This window comes from Phragmites australis, chromosome 9, assembly GCF_958298935.1.
Source record: "Phragmites australis chromosome 9, lpPhrAust1.1, whole genome shotgun sequence".
NCBI lineage: Eukaryota > Viridiplantae > Streptophyta > Magnoliopsida > Poales > Poaceae > Phragmites > Phragmites australis.
This window is the reverse complement of record NC_084929.1, coordinates 26508529-26529795: the sequence shown is the minus strand read 5'-3', so window position 1 is coordinate 26529795 and position 21267 is coordinate 26508529. Positions and strand designations below refer to the sequence as shown.

Below are 21267 nucleotides of genomic sequence, written 5' to 3'. Positions count from 1 at the left end.
GGTGGAGTGGCGTAATCGTCCTGGGAGGGTTGTCCCCGAGAGTTGCGCACCAGGTAACTGTGACGCATTGAGCTCGTGGCTCTGTCCGACGATGAAGTCGTAAGTAGGGACCTGATTAACATCCCTACTAAGCAGTTCCATGTAGCTACTCGGTGCCTCTACTTCCAAGAGATCGTCAAACTCTGCACATGGAACAACAAAGAAATCAAGTTACCACTGATAAAACGTGACATACGTAACAATATGGCATGCATGAAGCAAGTGTCGTACCTGAGTGGGGACACGAGAGCACAAAGGACCTACATCCGCAGAGGAAGGGTGTGTCGCACCGCTAAAGGCGTGGAAGTGGCCAGCAAAACCGTTGCATGGGTCACCGGCGCTGGAGAATGAAAGCTGAGGCAACGTGCCACTATAGTGGGGGTGACCAGCAGCAGCAAAAGACTACCTCACCGTCGTAGGGGTCGAAGAGGAAAGACGATGTCGAAGACATCCTCGATGGATCAGCGGCGAAGGGTGGAACTACCGGTCGGTGCGATGACGCGATGAAGGTGGAAGACGGTCATGCGGGCATCTGTGCCAACGCTCGTGGTCCTGTCGTAACATCTGAGGACGAACTACAGCTCAACGATCGTAAGGCCTTCTACACGTTCTGGATAATCCGGCCAAACTACGCGCTCATCTCGGCCCTGGGGACCTCACCACTGTCGAGCCATAGTCTCGACGCACGTGCCTCGGCATCAATCTGGCGTAGTATGTCCCTCTGCAAAGATAAATTTCATCCCACTTCACAATTTTTAAGCTAACAATTGAGGTAAATGATGAATCGCGTAGGGTTATTCATACCTCAAGTGCATGCGCCTGGTCCCTGTGTATAGGGTATGTGTCACGCACGTCCGCCACGTGCAGTGAAAACTCGGCTGGTGTGTATGTTACTTGGACCTACGTCCAAAGTACGAACCACGAGAGGTACTCCGCGTACGCCTCCTCCGAGTCTAGCCGCTCCTAGTCCACAACGTGCTTGACAGTTGTGTCCCATTCTTCAACCCATCTATGCACACGCGACGCAAACACGCTAGTGGAATGAGCCCCCCTCCGCGTCAACCTGGAGAAATATAAGTCCATGAATACAAAGTGTACATGTGGGTCGTATGAAAATTAATTACAATGTTACGCACCTGTGTATGTTGATAGACACCAACCTATTCAACAGTAGCGGCCACTACTGGAACTTCTCAAACTCCTACATCACCCAATGCGATGAGTACTCCTTGGCGCAAATATCGAAGACGAGGGCACGCGTTGTGAGACAGTACTCCCGGTCACGTAGGCAGAGCACTGAAAGTCCAAACGGAGCATGTCGAAGTACCTCAGCCTGCGTGTACGGCCACCAGCGCACAAAGTCCACTGTTAGATCATCGAATTGGTGAACAAAGTCCGGGTACGTGCAGTGTGTCTGCACGCTGGACCAACTCAGTTGTGCAACCTAATTAAGTTAGACAATACAATAAAGCAATCAACATAAACGTACACAAATAGCGTTGCACTTACCCTACATCTGCACCACAAGGACCCCATGGTCAGGCCGTCGACGCCGTCCGCACCAAACTGGTACGCGCTAAGGTCCACAACAAGCTTCCCAATGGTGATGCGCTCGTACGATCACATTTGAAGCAGCAAAGACACCCGGTCAGAATCGCGTTGTCGTCGACCTTCATGCCCCGTCGCACAGGCCGCGGTACGTCGCAGCCAGCACAGCTGACACCCAGTTGTACCTCGGGACCTCCACCGGGTCGACGTCCGCAACCTCTTTGGCGTAAGGGATCATGCTCCTCAAGATCATGTTGACGTGCGTCTCGGCGAACATGACCCACCCAAACAACCACAGGAGATACACCTCCAGGTGTTGGGAGACGTCCTCGACGCCTGCCAGTGGGTGGATGGTGTCCACTTGTTAAACAAGCAAGAAGTACAAATATCTGCATCTGTTAATAATGTAAAGGAGATAAAAAACTATTAAAAGACATACATACCACAAACTGAACAAGAAATATCTTCATCGGGTCGTGCTTCTCGTTCGCTGGAAAAGGCCTGAACGGGGCTACACCATCTATTCGTTGAACAACGGAGAAGCGGCCTAGCATCTCGATCCGACTCGGTGGCGTGTTCCGCCGAGCTTTTTTATTTTTATATTTCAAAAAAATGTAAAAATAAGTGTCTATTTGAAAAACTAGACTACTTTCTAGTTTTTTTTTATAGTATACTATAATCTAGCTCTAAAAAATCAAATAAAAATATGATCTCTCCAAAAAATCATATAAAAAATATGATTCGTACAATCAGAAACAAAAATGACAAATTTTATTATACAGAGTCCGTCTAGTAATTGTTTGAGTTGAAATTTTTTTTAAGAGCTAAATTATAGCATCCTTTACACCATATATTTTTTCATAATTTTCATAACTATTTCGATAGTCTTTTGAATTTTGAGAGTATTAGAATGTTGTATTTTTATTTTTTTAATCCGATAGATTTTAAAAAAAATTGTCACCTTTAGAAGGGCAACCATGCGTGTCGCCCAGTGGCAGTGGCCTAGCTGTGTAATTTTTCAAATCGCTACCTATTTTTATAACTTTTATTTTCAAAATATAAATTGAAAAACTCGTGTTCTGCCTGACGGGCCGTGGCAGCCGAAACGAGGCCGATTTCACTCGGCTTTGGTGTCCGGCTCGCATCCCGGCGCCATATAGTATGGCCCATCCAGCTCATGGACCTTGCAGCGGCAACGCGTCTCTGCTAACCTGGCCAGAAAATCTGGCCGTGCCCATAGCAAAATATATGGCTGGAATCCTGAACCCTGACCGTGCGACCTGATCCCCTGAAGCGAAGTGGAGATATGCCGACGGCACCAGACCATTATCAGCGAGTATACAATGTTATGCGGATCGTCACGAACGAGCACCACCGGGCGTGCACATTTCAAACGAGATGGCGGCGTTTTATTATGTACCGGCACTGCACTGTGCCATCCAGTTGGATGATCCCTGGTTTGTGATTTTTATTTTCTTTGCGAACCGAACTGCGCACCATCCTCAAGTCATCGTTTTCATTGATCAATGATGGCCTATTGGAGCTAAAAGTAGGATATGACCAACTCTCATTCATTCTTTACTTACGGATTAAGTATAACTTTATTCACCCCATCAAAACCACGGCAAGCAATCTCGTATTCGTTCACGCACGAAACGGGCAATTAATAACCGCCCAAACTTAATCAGCGCAGCAGCGCGAAATGCATCATGTACAACTATTTCAGTACAACTCGAGTACAAACAAGCATTTAAACCATCCGATATATTTACATGTTTCCATTAAGGTGATTTCAGCCGATAAATCTTGAGTTGTAATCAAGTTGTACTCAGATGCTTGTAGCTCTAGCCGTGCTCCAGGTATATATAGCAAGCAACCCGCAAGCGATCTGACATCCCCCTGCCACCTCAATTGAACTCATGCTGCCCATGTATGCTCGCACTTCCATTTCGATATGTTGCCTCTTGCGGACTGCAGGTACAAGTAGAGCAGAAGCTGGAAGGAACTGACTAGGGAGATCACCAGATCGAGAGAAATGGCCGCCGAGGAGGCGGTAGCGGCGGTGCTCGTCGGGCTGGCGGTGTGCACGTTGGCGGCGGCGGCGGGGAGCGTGCGATGGAGGGAAGAGGGATGTGGTGTGCGAGGAGAGGTTACGTATGACCACAGGGCGTTGGTCCTGAACGGCACAAGGAGGATGCTGTTCTCCGGAGAGATACACTATCCAAGGAGCACACCAGAGGTAATGTAATCCCTCCGTCGCTTGCTCTGATGCTGCTACTATTTTCTTGCATGTTTTTTTATGCTCTGTTTTGTGGTTTAGAATCTCAGGAGTTTAGTCGTTTCAAGTCATAGAAAATCGTTCGTAGTCCTAGCAAAGAAACGTATGCCCAGTGTAAGCCCTTATTTACGGAACAGGAATTTCACGTGATTTTGTTTCCAAGTTCTTCCTTGCCCGTGAAAAATTCTTGCAATAGAAAATGGACCAGGAAATGAAGCCGAAATGCTTCGTGGAGCCCGTGGGTTGCAGCGTTAGCCTGGAGCCCTGGACGCGTCCGCCCGTGGCCCGCTCCACGCTGGGAAACGGCGCGAGGCAGGCGAAACCGATTCGCTCATCGGTTTGGCGTTCGGACCGACCGGGCAGCCCACTCCGCGTGACGCGCCGCGGCGACGGCGTGGTGCGTGTGCGTCATGGCAAATGCGTCGCTGTCTCGCGGATATGCCACAGCGTTCCGGGAGATTGGGATTGAAGCAAATTTTATAAAATGTGGTTTAGAAAGATTTTTACGAGATTCTATCTATACTATTTATTTCGTAATCTAATAGTTAGACTGAAAAGAAGAGAAAGAGAATAGACACGTATTATCACAGAAGAGAATCTTTTATAAAAATAGATACTACAAAATTTACTTTCAACTACTTAAGTTACCAACAGGCATGCCAACCACCCTAGTTTCCTCTTGAAAAGTACGGTATCGGCTCTCAGCTCCGGCCCCAATCCCTGCCATCTTCCTCAAATCATCGTGCACGAACAGTTCGTGCTGACAGATCGTTAGTGCCTTAGTTTGTGATGTTATCTAGTTGGTTGATCACTCAATGATCGACTCTATTTTAACGAAAAGAGAAAAAAAGACTGAAAGTTGGATACAGTGACCTGCTCTGCTCTCGTACGCTAATCATTGACCTCTTTGTTCACATGAACATGCGTACGTGCGTCGTTATACACGTTCAGGTTTGAGAAAACCAGGCCTGTGGCAGGACTTTTTTTTATTTTAGCCTTTTTAAAATTAATATTTTAATAATAATCTGTCGAAACCTAAAGTTTCAGAAACTAGCCCCTTTTGTCATGTCAAAGTGTCTGGTGTGACTCTCAACTTAGTCACACCATATTCATTGGTGTGACCAAAGTGGCTACGTTGGCGAGAACCCCGACGCCTTTACATGTGGGTTCGACGTGGCAGCCTGAGTCACGCCAAATTAATTGGGGTGACTACGGTGAACAGTTTTTTCGTGGATGAACAGTGTTTTCTGCGGTTTTAATTGTTCTCCTTCCGCTTTCTCTATTTGAGTAGTGGGGTTACCGTACTCTAAAATTCATAAAAAAATTTCTGTATATCCTATAATTCATGATGAATTCATTTTAAAAGGATTCACCTTAGTACCCTATCTAAGTTTTAAAATAAAAAAACTCCAAAAACGGTTATTTTTAGAAATTCTAGTATTTTTTAAGGTCTCAAATAAATTCCAAAAATCTGAGAAAATTCACTAATATTCCTATCATGTGGCGTAATAATTTTTAAAATTATTTCCAACTTCAGGTTACTTGATGAAAAAATGAGTTTTTTTCAATGCTACGTTTGTTGTTTGGCTTGGAAAAAGAAGGCCGAGTGGTAGCTACCAATGCGTGCCTATGACTTCTGACACCAGGATAGACGTGCTTGCTCTTGAGCCGAGGTCGGCAACGACGGCAAGTGGATTAAGGTCGCGTGATGCTGCATGGTGCATACGGCGGTTCCATCAATGTTTTCTTTTGGTTTGGTTTCTGCGAGGATTCATCATCAGTGATTTAACTATGCACGTACACGCTGTTTGGTGATGCGGTATGTGGTCCGGCCATGGAAATAAGGGTAAGCACATAATCCCTCTGGTCAAATAGCAAACGGTTTCTCATGGCGCTGTTCCTGTGAGACAACGCGAGTCCTGTCCAAAGCACCGTAGAAAGTCTCCATGCTTTCTTTTTTCCTGAAGATAAAAAAATCTCCAGATTTTCATTTGTTCGTTTTAGTACACAGCAAGCAATGTCTTTCAAACACAATATGCATGTCTTTCGATTGACAGAATCATCAGCTAGCTAGGGTGTTATGCTGCTGCTAAAACGCCTCACTCTGGTATCAACACTTCAGTAGTCCTCAAGAGGGGACCTGATCTGGACTTGCAGAGTGCATTTGCAACACGATCCGTGCTTGAAAAATTCAAATGTACGTTATACGGTACTATGCTCTATAGCTGGTCTTTTTTCTTTGAGGGGAAAAGGTAGAGGACTCTATAGCTACCCTAGAAGACTAGAGCGACTTCCTCGTTCGTCGCGCTTTCGCATCGATCCCAAACAGATCGCATCAAAGCAAATATTTTAAGAGAATCCATAACCAAATTTTGTGTGTGTTTTCGTAGGCAGATTAAGATCATTCGTCGTTACCGATTTAATTAAGCACGTGCATGTGGTTTGGGAATGCAGAGAGATGCTAGCAAAGTACTAATGATCTCATTGGTCAACAGTGGCAGAGTTCATAAGTATAACTATACTGATTATAGATAGCTCCTATCTCTTAGTTGAGATAATATATATACATGTTCTGTTATTCATAATTTTTCATATCTCATAGAGAAAAGATGTGTTAAAATGACTTGTAAATACTAACTTTTCATCTCTTCTCTTCGAGATCTAATACTTACTCCTCTCTCTCCTATGTGAGATATAAAAAATTGTACTAGTCACGATATTAAAAAGTGTGCTTTATCAAAATAGCAGTTATCTCCAACCATTAAAGATGCTCAAAGAAACAGACTAGCATTTTACTTACACAACTTGACCGTCCAAACTAGTGTACCGATCACTGTAAATTGGCCGACCCCGTTTCATCTGAATACAACGCACGAAGCCAATCGGAACACATACGAGTGTGGAACCATATTTTTCTAATATGTAGTTGCAGGCCACTTGACTATACACTATACTAGTACTTCGATAGCCATGCAAAGGTCAAAGAAGTGCCGTTCTCGAGAGTGCACTTGCAGGGGACATGATGCAAATATTTACGGGGCTATTTGCTAGTAACGTGATTAACACTCAACACTTGTTGGTGGATACGATTTGAGACCCGGTCCCTGAGATCTAGCGGATGAGATCTCCATCAAAACGAGGTAGCTGATCCCGTTAACAAACAAACAAACCTGCAAAAGAGTTTTCGCTTAAAAAACAAACAAACAAACAAAAATAGTGTGAACCTCGGTATATACGTACGATGGTGAAGATTTTGTAATAGGCTTTGTTTTGATGTCACTCACCTTTGTCAGTGTGTTGAACTTTTGCTATTTGCTAGTTTGTGCGATATCAGCCTACTGCTGAGACTATATAATAATTGGCGGTTGTGTGCATTTTCAGATGCTATTTGTTAGTTTGTTGATTCCATTATCTAAAAATATATGTATAATGGTGGCAACTTTGTCTACGGGCCTTCATTAGCAAAATCCTGAGTGGAAAGAGTACAGGTTATTTCTTCGATAAAATTAGAATTTGTGTGATCACATAGTGATAACTACGGATTAAAATCTTGTAGAGCTACTTATATAGAGATAAATGATATTCTATTGAAGAAGTTACCTGTAGAGTTGTCTCTAATGTCAGTTTCGTTTGTACCAATTGCTGCCAATTCTTAGGCCGACTCCAACGGGAGCGACATTTCACTGTCGTATCCCTGTTCAAACTGTTTTGCCGGACGCGTACGCCCGCATACCAGTCCAACAGAGACAGCAAAAAGCTTTTGCAGCTGCTACAGGGTTGCGGGACGAGTCCTTTGTTCGGCAAATTTGCCGATTGAAACCAGAGCCGGCAACACTGTTCACGATATATGCATGTGGATCCAAAAGAAGGAGGAGAGTAGTAGAAGGTAGGAAATAGGGTGACTGTTGGAGATGAAAAAATAATTGAATACTGTAATAACGTTAGAGGATGCTGTAATAGTATTATAAGGGATGAATTTTTAGAGTTTCTGTTGGAGATAGGCTTACCTTGCCAACCTTGACAGCGTTGACTAGATTTGGCAAAGCATTTAATTTGCTGCCAAATTTGAGCAAAATTCCTTATCACTTGCCTTCCTAGTTCATTTCCTTGAATATACTTGCCCAAATTATGAGTTGCCAATCTGGTGACCAACTTTTAGCATGACAAATGTTGACAAGGTTTGACCAATGCGCTACGCATGACCGTCCCATCATCTCCGCTAGTATATATATGTGCACATTTCTCTTTCAACTGCCTGCTCTCCCCAGGGCCCAATCATGCACATGTTACCACCCCAGATGTATCTAACTTGAGCAGAAACTGCAATCTAGGAGGTATCCCGGTGATCAGAGAAATGTCGAGAAACATGGCCGCCGCGGCAGTGCTTGCCGTGTTGTCGGCGGTGTGCACGATGCCGGCGGCGGCGGGGAGCCAGTGGGGAGAGGAAGGAGACGGGGTGCGAAGAGAGGTGTCGTTCGACAGTAGGGCTTTGGTAGTCGATGGCACGAGGAGGGTGCTGTTCGCCGGTGAGATGCACTACACCAGAAGCACCCCTGAGGTTAGTGTACGCCATCACCATGCATTGCTTTGATCTTTTTTCCCTCCTGCTTTCGTCTGTCCTTATAGTGAGGTTACTTTTTTTTTCTTTCCGAAAGAGACGGCATGAGCTCTTCTGCTTTTGATCAAGTAGTGGCCCCTGAAGAAACGAACAGGGTTTATCCTGCGGCCAAAACAGAACTAGAAATTTGGAATCGAATTTCTTCCGGCAAAAACGGCAACGACGAAGAGCTAGGCCACTGTTATATCACGTTCAGAGAAAACCTGGAAGAGCTTCGGACATAGTCTTGTTTCTTGCTCACTGCAAAAGGGTGACAGATCATGCTCAAACTACGTCATGATACTGGTTTAACATTCGTTCCTGTATGCCACCAAGCTATTTGAGCCGCGAGTTTTGAGAAGAGCTCTCGAGTAGGGAAAAATTAGTTGTCTCCTATAAACAATATACTTCCCCTCTAGTTGCCTTCACTGGTCCTACATACAATATACTTTTACAAGCCTGCACATTTCATAAACAGCTATAAATTTTAGAAACTGCCTGGTGTACAAATGACATTTTTCAATGGGGAAGAGATAGATTAGAATATGCGGAAATTCTTCCTTATATATTGGATGTTTCATTCAGTGCGACCAGCAATTCTGAGTTCCTAAATTCTGAGATATACATAGCTGAATTGGCTTAGAGGTTAGGCATATCAGAAAGTGAAAACACACACAAATGCTTTGGTTGAGAGTTTATAGACAAAAAAATATGTAATGTAAGGACAAACTTCAACTTTCATAAATGAACTTAATATCGTTTTCTGGTTTCCTTAAAAATTTCTTATGCCAGGTAGATGCTCTTCCCATAAATCCTTTCTTAAGTTTTTGAATGATAAAATTTGCAGATGTGGCCCAAACTCATTGCTAAAGCGAAGGAGGGTGGCCTTGATGTGATACAGACCTATGTATTTTGGAATGTTCATGAGCCTGTCCAGGGCCAGGTAGATGCTCTTTCCAGTTTGATATGAATGCCTGTCAAAACACATGCAAAATATTCTACAATTGAGTGGTAAAAAACTAAGATATGTGTACTTTGTATCATTTTACCAGTACAACTTTGAGGGAAGATATGATCTTGTGAAATTCATAAAAGAAATTCAAGCTCAAGGACTCCATGTAAGCCTCAGGATTGGTCCCTTCATCGAGGCGGAATGGAAATACGGGTATGAATGAATGAAATATAAATGTGTTCTAAAGAGTACTGATCTAAAATATTTTAAAGAACTGTATACAATCTACAAGTAAAATAAAACCAGAATATCACCTCATCAAATGCTGAAAGTCTTTTGTTCATGCAGAGGCTTCCCATTTTGGCTACATGATGTTCCAAACATTACCTTCCGAAGCGACAACAAACCCTTTAAGGTAAGTAAGCCTGTGAGATGGAATTATTAAACTCAGTCACTTGCAAACCGTGGCAGGTGATTCAAGAGTAGAGTTTTCATTTGCCGTGATCCAAAATGAAACACTGTTGAAGTAATTTCATCAGTGATTTTATTACAATGAAACCTCCTTTAAGGCATCATATTAAATTACTTATGTTTGATGCATGCAGCAACATATGCAAAGATTTGTCACAGATATAGTAAATATGATGAAACTTGAAGGGCTTTATTATCCACAAGGAGGCCCCATTATAACTTCTCAGGTCAGCAAAACTTGACGAAGTTTTCTGCTTTTGACGTGCACATCATCTAACTACATAAACTATATGCAGATTGAGAATGAATACCAGATGGTTGAGCCTGCATTTGGAATAAGTGGACAACGGTATGTCCGTTGGGCAGCTGCCATGGCTGTAAATCTTCAGACAGGTGTTCCATGGACGATGTGCAAGCAAAATGATGCTCCGGATCCAGTTGTCAGTATTCATTCTAATACTGTTTCATTTGATTTCCACAACGGCTAACTGAAAATTAAAACCAGTCTAACAACAAGTTCATGGATAGATAAATACCTGCAACGGGCTTATATGTGGAGAAACATTTGTTGGACCAAACTCAGCTAACAAGCCTGCATTGTGGACAGAAAATTGGACCTCTCGGTATCTGTACCATGATACTTCGGCTTTTTAGTTTTACATTCCCTAATCATGATGGAATAAGAAGTGCCTAATGGTAGATTGTTCATGCATCCAGCTATCTTATATATGGTAATGATACAACATTGAGATCTCCAGAAGATATGGCCTTTGCAGTTGCACTTTTTATAGCAAGGAAGAATGGAAGCTATGTGAGCTACTATATGGTATGTACTTCCCGAGAAAAGAATTGAACATTTCACAGCATAACCACTCAGTATTTTTCTCATTTTCCGTTGATTATGATACAGTACCATGGAGGAACAAACTTCGGGAGGTTTGCTTCTTCATATGTAACAACAAACTACTATGATGGAGCTCCACTTGATGAATATGGTAAATTTCTTCACAAAATGGAAGCGTGCTAAATGTATTTACACAATTCTATCATTCAACAGTATGTCAATAAATTTAATTGTATCGTTTATCCAGGTTTGATATGGCAACCAACATGGGGTCATCTCAGAGAATTGCATGCTGCAGTAAAGCAGTCATCAGAACCATTACTATTTGGAACCTACTCCAATTTTTCATTAGGTCAAGAACAAGAGGTAAAATTACACAAAGAAAAACTGGATGCTTTATTTCAATAGATTCCAACAATATAAGGACATAATGTATGATGTACTCCAGGCACATGTTTTTGAAACAGAATCGCAATGTGTGGCTTTCCTAGTCAACTTTGATCGGCATCAAATATCGAAAATAGTGTTTCGTAATACATCTTTGCAACTGGCCCCTAAATCAATCAGCATTCTCTCAGATTGCAAGAGAGTAGTTTTCGAAACAGCCAAGGTGAGTGACCTGCATTCTGTTGTGACAGATCCTTTTTTTTCTTCTAACCATACGATACAGGTAAATGTCATCCATTGTTCTCATGACTTGTTAGTTATTACTTTTTGTCACAGGTAAATGCTCAGCATGGTTCAAGAACAGCTGAAGAAGTGCAGTCTTTCAATGACATTAATACTTGGAAGGCATTCAAAGAACCAATTCCTCAAGATGTGAATAAGTCTATGTACACTGGAAACCAGCTCTTCGAACATCTATCGACCACTAAAGATGAAACAGACTATCTCTGGCACATTGTTAGGTAAGAGAGATTTTTCCCAAGGTCTTTTTCTCCATCATTTGATCTTTCTGCTTCGTTTACCTGTCTTCAATAGTTCAATCACTGTCTTAAATGTATGACAAGGGAAATTCGCTGAAATGCAGCTATGAATACACACCAAGTGATGATGGCCAGCTTGTCCTACTTAATGTTGAGTCACGAGCTCATATATTGCATGCTTTTGTCAACAATGAATATGTAGGTAAGTATCCTATTAAATAACCGTTTTCCCCCAAATTCTTCAAGGATACTTTTATGAAGTCATACGTATGTTCCAAATTACACTATTTTCTCTGTTGAGTTTACAATTGATGTGTTTACCTTTTGTTATCATATTTCACTCTTATCTAATGTTGTATTGATACTCCTTCATAATATGGTTAGGGGCTGTGCATGGGAGTCATGAACGTGGCACTATAATCCTGAACACACACATTTCTCTAAAGGAAGGATCAAACACCATATCATTGCTAAGTGTTATGGTCGGATCACCGGTATAAATCATACAACTCCTACTGTGTACTGAACTATAAAGAATTACCAATTACACAAAACTATAAGCATATGCGCAATGTGTTAGGCATATGATTGTACTAGGGTTGTATTGGAGTAACATCAACAAATGAGTCAAAGATGGTTCATCGAACTTGTGATAAGACTTAAATTCCAGATAAATCTTACATAACATATACTGTTGAGCACGAGGACTGTAACCTCTAATACTAGATGCCTTCGAATTCCTAGCCATGCACCAAACTGAACTTTCATCTACTAATTTAAAGGACTCTGGTGCTCATATGGAACGACGAATCTTTGGAATCCGGAAAGTGAGAATACAACAGGGACAACAGCCAGAACATCTGCTCAATGATGAGCTATGGGGATACCAAGTAAGTCCAAGTCAAGTCAATAATAGAGTGAAAATAGAGGCGCGAATGTTAGATGCTTGACTTTGAGGCTTTGAGTATCTGATTAAATGCAGGTTGGCTTATTTGGCGAAAGGAATCACATCTACACACAAGAGGGATCATGCAGTGTTGAATGGACAGCTATCAACAATTTGACATATCATCCTCTTACATGGTACAAGGTACAGAAAGATCAGAACAATTGGTTCATAATTTTCAGCTATATGTCCACTCTTTACAGAAGTAAACTATACTTGGTATCATTTATTCTGTGCCCAGACAACATTTCCCACACCAGCTGGAAATGACCCAGTGACACTGAACCTTAATGGTATGGGGAAAGGTGAGGTATGGATCAACGGAGAGAGCATCGGACGGTATTGGGTCTCCTTCAAGGCTCCTAGTGGCAATCCTTCTCAATCACTGTAAGTAGATTTCTCGTCAACTCTCACTCTCTCGCCACTATGTCCTTCTCTTCCCTATAGCCTCAAAGCAACATTTCATATTCCTAAGGTATCACATACCACGGCAATTTCTAAAACCTCAAGACAACATCCTAGTCCTTTTTGAGGAAATGGGAGGCAACCCGCAACAAATAACGGTGAACACAGTGTCCGTCACAAGAGTGTGCAGCAATGTGGATGAGCTCTCTGCTCCGTCTCTCCAGTCGGAGGAAAAGGAACCGGCAGTAGATCTATGGTGTCAGGAAGGCAAACACATCTCGTCAATTGAGTTTGCAAGCTACGGAAATCCCATGGGGGACTGTTCTAGTTTTGGTGTTGGAAACTGTCATGCTGGATCATCAGAATCTGTTATAAAGCAGGTAAAAAGCCTAATCACTAAGCTAACTACGTTAACTCCAATATGTCATAATGCTCTGCCTTGTTAGTTTGTATGTAACCATTTCATTCACCGTTTCAGGCTTGCGTGGGTAAGAGTGGGTGTTCTATTCCTGTAACACCTGCCAAATTTGGAGGTGATCCGTGCCCTGGAATCCAAAAATCCCTCCTAGTTGTGGCGAGTTGCAGATGATACATACAAGTATACAACATAGGAAAGAACTTAATTGAATGGCAAAATCAGCAGAAAGGAAACAGAAATCAAAATAAACAATAAGCATTCTTAGCCAACCAATTAATAAATTGTGGTGCAGTTCATAGATTATTACATGTACCCACTGCTTTGACCTGAATAAATTCAGACATGTGTACAATTCACCTGAAAGACAATTCATTCTTTTGTGGATCAAAATAGGAATCGAGGATCTTTTAACAATACCCTATAAGGGATGGTTAGTCCAAGACGCGGAACAACAGAGTTTTCTTTTGGAGAACTCTTTAGTTGGTTTTTCATTGGAAATGTAGACCTTGAGATCGGTTGAATCCGCTGCAAGCCCATCTTCCAAACCCCAGGCGGGTCCATTTTTTTCTTAATCGGAGTTCTGGGTATGGGCTTATATGGTTCTAACGAACCAAGGAAGGGATCCGGCACCCACTTATAAAAGGGTGCCGGCACCCACGTATAATTACCCTCCTATGAAATGCATTGGGTATCCAACAAGATAAACACTTTGCCCCGGTTGTATGTAAACCAACCCCCCAGCTGGACTTGGATCTTCGTAAGCAACTGGAACTATCAAAAGTCAATGTCAATTGGCCTTCTAAAGGCTATAGCCCTGTTTCTTTTGAAAAAACGAATTTCGAGTTTCGAAGAATGAAGGATTCACTTCACTAGCTAGCCATTGGCTTAGGCTGCGACCCAAAAGCGAAGGAAGGCTACTCTTTGAATCCCCTCTTTAAGGCATATAAAATTAGTACTCTTCCTGAGCTAGCTTAAGCATATCTTGAGCGAGTGAGTTTCCCTCCATCAAGTTCTAAGCGATCAAATAAGGTCCTTGCGTGCTGCGACGCATCGAGCCATGTCTGGTGGGATGAATTCCACCCGACAGTGTTCTGCTCTTACAGGTACTACGGAACTAGTTCCAAAGAACTGCTAGTGAGGAATGAAAGAGTTTCTAGTGATAGGTGCTGAAAAGGAAAATATAAAAAAGTAGATAAAAGTATCTGACCTTGGGAGGAATTCCCCCCTTCCATGCAATTTCTTGCTTCGCTCTACAGACGAAAGTGCCGGATAGTCAATGGTAACGCCCACAAAATGTTTGAATGATCGGGTAAAGAGCGAGCTTCTTATATGGGAACTGATAAGGCCCTTACAAAGAGTTGTTGACGATCTGTATTGTATGGAGCAAGAAGCCGACGCGAGGAGATCAAGATCACAGGAAGCGGCTATAAAAAGCTTGCAAAAAACACTCTTGCTTGGAAGGTATGGTAAAGGTAAACTTGGAAATGAAACGAGCCTAAGAGCAGAGTAAGTAAGGACTTTGCCAGGTTTTAACTCCAAAGTCATCAAAGGTTACCCACTGTAAAGAAACCAAAGTCAAAAACGAAAACCAAATGTCCGAACTCGACCCTTAGGGGAATTTTGCCTAACGGTTGCAGAGTATCTCCAGTTCACCTGGGTGTTTTAGAGGTAATTCTCACTCGAATTTTCTAACCATTAGATCTAATATCTGTGGATTAAACATGCATGTGATGATAGTACTTACAAAAAATCAGGTGAGATTCAGGTGGATCTCACCCGAATTTTAAGTTTAACCAATGTTACATGAAAATTAGATAAAAAAGATGAATGTAACTTCTATAAAAACTAACTGTAACTCCAATACAAACTAACTGTAATTGATATGAAATTTGCATCTGCTAGTAGTATTAAAAAATTCAGGTGTTTTTATGAATCTAACACCTGAATTTTGAAAAAGCATAGCCATTCAGCACGAAACTTGCACAGATCCAATGCAAACAAATTCAGGTGAGGAGAGAGAGCCTGAATTGCATAGATCCACTGCCAAAAAAAAAAAAAAGGGTGAGGAGAGACCCTGGATCGCCCGAGTGAGATATAGCAAAAGCGTTTCTAACATCTCTCATCTCACGTCGCCATGCACCTTGCAACCGCTACCGAATGCTGAACCCGAAAACCGGAACGACGTGAATCAATCAACGAAGGGGAGCAACAAACTAGGATTGCTAGGGAGAAGGACTACACTTACAGGAGCGCCTGGTGCTGCCCCGCGACTCTGCAGGACGCACTTTTCCTAGCGGCCTGCAGTGACGCCCGACGGCGCGTCAGAGGCCATGCCACCCACCCTGCCATCCCAGAGCCAGGAGCGGCGGCCGCCGAACCAACGTCGTGGTGATCGCCGGCACTGGTCAGGAACGGGTAGCGGGACATCCATTTGGGCCCACAGCTGGGTGGGCTGGAGAGTGGTCAGGCCCGCCGCTCTGAGGATTAGAAAATGGCCAGGCCCAGGTTTACGTCGGGGCGGCGAGTAGGAGTGGGCTGCCAGCCTCTGAAATTTGCGTCGCCGGCTGAGGCGGAAGGAGGCAGTGGGGAGGCCCACGGCGTGAGCAGCCCACACGAGAGGACGGGCCGGTGAGGCGGTGGGCTACTGGACTTTTGTTTGGTTACTAGCTAAGCGCTCTTTTTTTTTAGTCCCCCTCTCTCTCTCAAAAAAAAAAAAAACCTAAGCGCTCGTGCGTTGCAATGAAAACACAAATACTAAGTATGGTAACATCAAGTATAAACTTAATGTATGGAGACGTGGATGTGTCATGAGAGTACTGCTGAACAAAAACGTCAGGAGAGATATTGTAGTTTGATTTCAGATAGGATCCGAAAAAAAGGAGGAAACGATTATTTGCTAATTGCAATCCTATTTTTTTTTTTTATTAGTAATATTACTTTTATATTCGTAACTGGTAATGAAGCAGGAGGCTAGATGACGAGGATGGATAATAAATATGAGTAAATTATTTAAAATTTAGAGATTTTTATTAGATAGAAGGAGAGTAACACGAATAAGTGGTATGAGAACCAACTCGTGTTTTATACTGAAGAGATTCTGAATTCATATCGCTATGTAGTCTGCTACGAAACATCCACATATTTTTCAGTTTTCACTCTCTGTTTAATTTCGTTCAGCTGACCGGAGCTCTCATTTTTTGAAAAATCTGCTTTCGGATTGTCTAGAGCGTTCGTGTATCTTGCGTGCCATCCGACATTTATACAGGTGATTTGGCTCTAAAAAGATCTCTACCATGTTCAAGATCTAAAAAAAATATCCTAAAAAAGAGTCCAAACAAACAACTTACCGATTTTAAACTCATACCTGAGCATAAACACATTTTGCGTTTGATGAGGACGAACCACCGATTTGGGCCAACATAGACAGTGAAAAATAGCCGTCCCGGAAAAAGGATTTGCTTAGCGATAATGTCACTGTTAACTGCCTAAAACTTGTACCCATTTGTTCATGTCCCAGAAAATTCTTTGATAGAAATTTTGGTTTTTCTCGAATTTTCACCTCCTACCGACACTCCAATGAATAAGAACAAATCATAGGCCTTAATCCGGTGATTCGAAATCAAAGAACGTGGCTCCAAGCCACATTTTTCAAAGGTCGAATCTTTGAGGCTGCATCAGGCCGTTTCTCTAATGTAAAAAAATAAAAAGGACATCGAGGAGAACCAAATCGGTGAACTGAAAGAAAATGACCCAAGATATTTAGCGTTTGTTTGCTAGGTTTCAGCTTGCAGCTCTACCTATATATATAGTTTAAAATAAAAATAAGATGACCTATCCAAACATTCACAGTGTACTTATAGCTTCAACTGAATGAATTTTTAGAGCTAGAGATACATAACTATAAAAATTCTTAAATGTAAAGCTCTAACAAATATAACCTTACTAACTAATCAATTACCTAGAAGCTGGTGGTGCTATATATGATCTTGATTGCAGGAGTGTGCCAAACAGTCATCGCATATAATTTTATTTAGTTGCAATTATGCCCTCCATTAATTAGGATATGGGAATGAAGGACAAGATGATAAACATTACTTTTAAGGGAAGACATTCTCATCTTGCATAGAGAAAGCTAAGAATCCAAGTAGAGAGGAAACTACCATACACCAATCATATATAGGAGACAGTAGTTTGAAAGAAGATTATTTGTTTTTCAACACTACCGGTATGTCATTTCCTGTAAGATTTACACACTTCCGACAATGTTCAAGACATGGACTAATTTTCTGTAAGATTTACACCATGGACAGCCGAACTCAATTATTATTTTTTTTCGCTAAGCGACACTACCTATCAGCTGCTCCCTGTGGGGTAGCATCTTTTTGTTATTGCAACTAATTTTCCACATGTTGTGTGTAAGCATTGGCTCCAGGGGAATAAGTGCGTGACGTGTAAGCTGAAATACCTCATGGATCTGGATCAAGAATCCTAAACTTATATTTCTTCAAGATCGTTATTTACTTCATTTCAATTTCACATTCTTGTCGGGCTGAAGTGACCCCTACATACAAGCAGTGGTCTTGTACTCTTCTTGGACTTGTTGCTCTCTACAATGCCGACATCCCATTTTTAAAGTATATATTTTTCAGGAAACAATAATGTTTCATGTATCTGGATGGAGTTGTGAATAATTGAGAGGAAGAGATGTTTCATCCTCACTATATAGACGAGCATTTAGTGTGGCAACTCAGTGGAGGTCGTCTATCGAGTTTCGTGCATCTCCTAGCCTCGGAGGCTCCTTGGCCCAAAGGGGGCATCTTGCTGCTATGGGATGATAGCATCATGGAAGTGTTCGACATCTCTCTGGGATCCTTTAACATTTCGGCTAGCATCAGGCTGAGGCTTCGCAACACCTCTTTCTGTCTGACGAGCGTCTATGGCCCTACACTTCGCCCCCTAAAGGTGTCTTTTCTACATGAGCTTAAACGATTGAGGCATGCACCTGGCACATGATGGCTAGTCCTTGGTGACTTCAACATCATCTACAAAGCAGCGGACAAAAACAACAACAACCTTAATCTATGTCACATGAGGCTCTTCCGTAAGACAATCAATTACTATCTCCTTTAGGACATCCACCTTCAAAATTGGAAGTTTACGTGGTCTAACGGGAGGCGCAACCCAACCCTAGTTAGGCTAGACCGCTTCTTGTGCAATGCTGAATGGGACACCACCTTCTCCTCGCACAGTCTACAGGCTCTCTCTTCCTCGCACTTCGACCACTACCCCTCCTTCTCTTCAATCACAATGGGCCCAAGCTCCCGAGGACCTTCAAGTTTGGGAATGTTTTAACTTGCATGCCATCATGGATATTGTTTCCTCCACGTAGTCCAGCACGACCGGTCGCCTTGACCCGTACCACTCCCTTAACCACAAGCTTCGGGCCATCGCTTCCCGCATGTCCTTCTGGAGCAAATCACTATAATCTAGCATCAAAGCCCAACTGATCATGGGCCTGAATGTCATCTTGGGCCTAGACTCAGCCCAAGAGCGTCGACGGTTGTCCGCCCAGGAAGTGGCCCTCAGAATGAAGTTAAAGAAGGAAGTGCTATCCTTGGTGGCCATTGAGCGGGCTAGGAAGCGTCATGCCTCGAGGATTACCTTCCTTCACGAGGGTGACGCCAACACCAAATTCTTCCACAGCATGGTCAATGCGTGCAGAAGGGATAACCAGATCCCAAGGATCCGTGTCGGGCAACATTGGGTTGTCTCACACACAAAAAGAGCTTATGCTATTCAGACCCACTTCCAGCACGTTATGGCTCATCCCTCGTTTAGGACACAGACTTCAACTGGAGCCTGCTTAATCCCCCACAAGTGGACCTCTCCTCGATTGATGGACACCCAATGGAGGATGAAATATTATCTGCCATTAAGCTATCGCCTCAGGACAAGGCTCCGGGGCCTGATGGTTTCACCGGGTGTTTCTTCGTGGCTTGTTGGCACATAATCAAGGCAGAGGTCATTGCAGTGGTGAAGGCTTTTTTTTTTACCTCCGCTCTTCGGGTTTTCATCTCTTAAACTCGGCAAACATTGTGCTTTTGCCGAAGAAAGCGGGTGCAGAAGCAATTACAGATTTTAGACCAGTCAGCCTGGTTCACTCCGTGGCCAAGCTCGTCTCCAAAATTCTAGCTCTTCAGCTTTTGCCCCACTTGGACTCCTTGGTCTCCACTTTCCATAGTGCTTTCATCAAACAACTATGTATTCACGACAACTACATGATAGTTAAAAATGCAGCTAGAAAGCTCCACAAAAGTCGCACACTGGCCCTTCTCTTCAATTTGGATATCTCAAAAGCTTTCCATTCGGTTAGGTGGGACTACATGCTTGATCTCCTCACCAAGCTGGGCTTTCCTCAAAAGTGGAGCGACCTTATCTCGATCCTTCTTGAGACCTCCACCTCGCGGGTCTCTCTCAATGGTGTTCTTGGGACGTCGATTAAGCATGGAAAGGGACTAAGACAGGGCGATCCACTCTCGCCTATGCTGTTTATGATCACCGTAGATCCACTACAGAGACTCCTCTCCCTCGCTTCCTGAATGGGGCTTCTTGGGAGTCTTGGAGGGAACTTCAGTGACTACACGATGCGGGTCTCAATGTACACCAACGACACAATGGTATTCATATCGCCGACAGCCCATGACGTGGCAGCGCTGTCTTCTATCCTACATTCCTTTGGGCAGACCTCGAGCTTGGAAACCAACTTTGCCAAAACGTTAGTCACTCTGATCCGGTGCGAAGGTTTGGACATACAAGTAATTCTATTAGATCTGACGGTGATCATTTCCAACTTCCCTATCTTCTATCTTGGCATGCCCCTCACTGCTGGTCACCTGAGGGCATCGATGCTACAGTCGATGGTCGATAAGATTGTCGGAAAGATATCTTCTTGGAAAGGGAAGAATATGACACCTACAGACCGTCTGGCCCTTGTCAAGGCGGTGATGACCTCCCAGCCCATCCACTTCTTGTCAGCGATCAAAACCTTGGCCTCAATCCAGCGCCAGATTGACAATGCGAGGAGGCAAATCCTTTGGACGAGTTGCAAACCCATCACGGGAGGCAAATGCAAGGTGTCTTGGAAGAAGATTTGCAAACCTCTTGCGCTTGGAGGCCTCGGAGTTCTTGGGCCGATGTTCATCTGCCATGTGAGTAGGGCACTCCGGTAGCGTTGGCTTTGGAATGAATGGGGAGAAACTCAGAAGGCTTGGGTCAGTGCTCATCTGCCATGTGATAGCTCGGACCATCTTCTCTTCATGGTTGACACTTCCATTTCTATCGGACGCGGAGAGAAAATCTCGTTTTGGCACTCCTCTTATGCTTTGGGCCTTAGGCCAAAGGACCGGGTGCCGTTTTTTCCGCAATCTCTACTTCGAAGACATGCTCTCTAAAGGAGGTGATGACCCACAAAATGTGGATTACTTATATGGCCTCCCTATGACATGTTTCGCGTGAGCACATCCTCCAGTTCATTTGGCTTTGGACGGCTACGCAGGGGGTGACCTTCTACCTAGGGGTTCCAGACTCCATCTCTTGGAAATTCTCTAGCCAGGATGTCTACTCAGCACAATCTGCGTGTGCCATAATGTTCAGGGGTTCCATCCCCAGTGGGCTTAGCAAGCTCATTTGGAAGGCTTGGATGTCATCGAAGTGCAATTTTTTCACGTGGCTTGCCATTTAGAATTGGCTGTGGACTGCTGATCGCCTCACCCACAGAGCTTGGCCTTGCAATCCTATTTGCACGTTGTGCAAACAATCTCATAAGTCTTGTCTCCATTTGGTG

The 21267-nt window shown here is 43.3% G+C and overlaps 1 protein-coding gene and 1 long non-coding RNA gene across 5 annotated transcripts; one reads left to right on the top strand and one right to left on the bottom strand.

Moving 5' to 3' along the window:
- The first annotated feature begins 3473 nt into the window (after window positions 1-3473).
- Window positions 3474-13619, top strand: LOC133928925 (beta-galactosidase 7-like). 2 transcript variants are annotated; one of them, XM_062375458.1, is made up of 19 exons: window positions 3474-3826; window positions 9310-9405; window positions 9515-9627; window positions 9763-9829; window positions 10020-10112; window positions 10182-10325; window positions 10414-10508; window positions 10603-10711; window positions 10796-10880; window positions 10977-11095; window positions 11178-11339; window positions 11453-11637; window positions 11760-11857; window positions 12040-12149; window positions 12438-12545; window positions 12638-12745; window positions 12843-12988; window positions 13077-13386; window positions 13485-13619. In XM_062375458.1, exons 1-19 carry the CDS (start codon window positions 3623-3625, stop codon window positions 13593-13595), a joined length of 2463 nt encoding a protein of 820 aa, XP_062231442.1. In that variant the 5' UTR covers window positions 3474-3622; the 3' UTR covers window positions 13596-13619. The 2 variants fall into 2 exon arrangements, with proteins under 2 accessions (XP_062231442.1, XP_062231441.1); XM_062375457.1 differs by lacking the exon at window positions 3474-3826 and adding an exon at window positions 7916-8423.
- LOC133928926 (uncharacterized) lies at window positions 9299-15860 on the bottom strand. Of its 3 annotated transcripts, none has more exons than XR_009911545.1 (4): window positions 15670-15860; window positions 10197-15464; window positions 9729-9839; window positions 9299-9436 (listed from the first exon to the last, which is right to left on the bottom strand). It is a non-coding gene; the product is annotated as an uncharacterized LOC133928926 (long non-coding RNA). The 3 variants fall into 3 exon arrangements; XR_009911546.1 differs by having other exon boundaries at window positions 10197-10666; XR_009911544.1 differs by lacking the exon at window positions 10197-15464.
- Window positions 15861-21267: the final 5407 nt, after the last annotated feature.

What these genes read in the sequence shown, in the direction of transcription:
- LOC133928925 (XM_062375457.1), top strand. Translation starts at nt 8,064, where the DNA reads ATGACCGTCCCATCATCTCCGCTAGTATATATATGTGCACATTTCTCT. An exon ending in ACAGAAAATTGGACCTCTCG is followed by an intron (nt 10,509 to 10,602) that starts GTATCTGTACCA and finishes TCATGCATCCAG; the next exon opens with CTATCTTATATATGGTAATG. An exon ending in TGTCAACAATGAATATGTAG is followed by an intron (nt 11,858 to 12,039) that starts GTAAGTATCCTA and finishes TAATATGGTTAG; the next exon opens with GGGCTGTGCATGGGAGTCAT.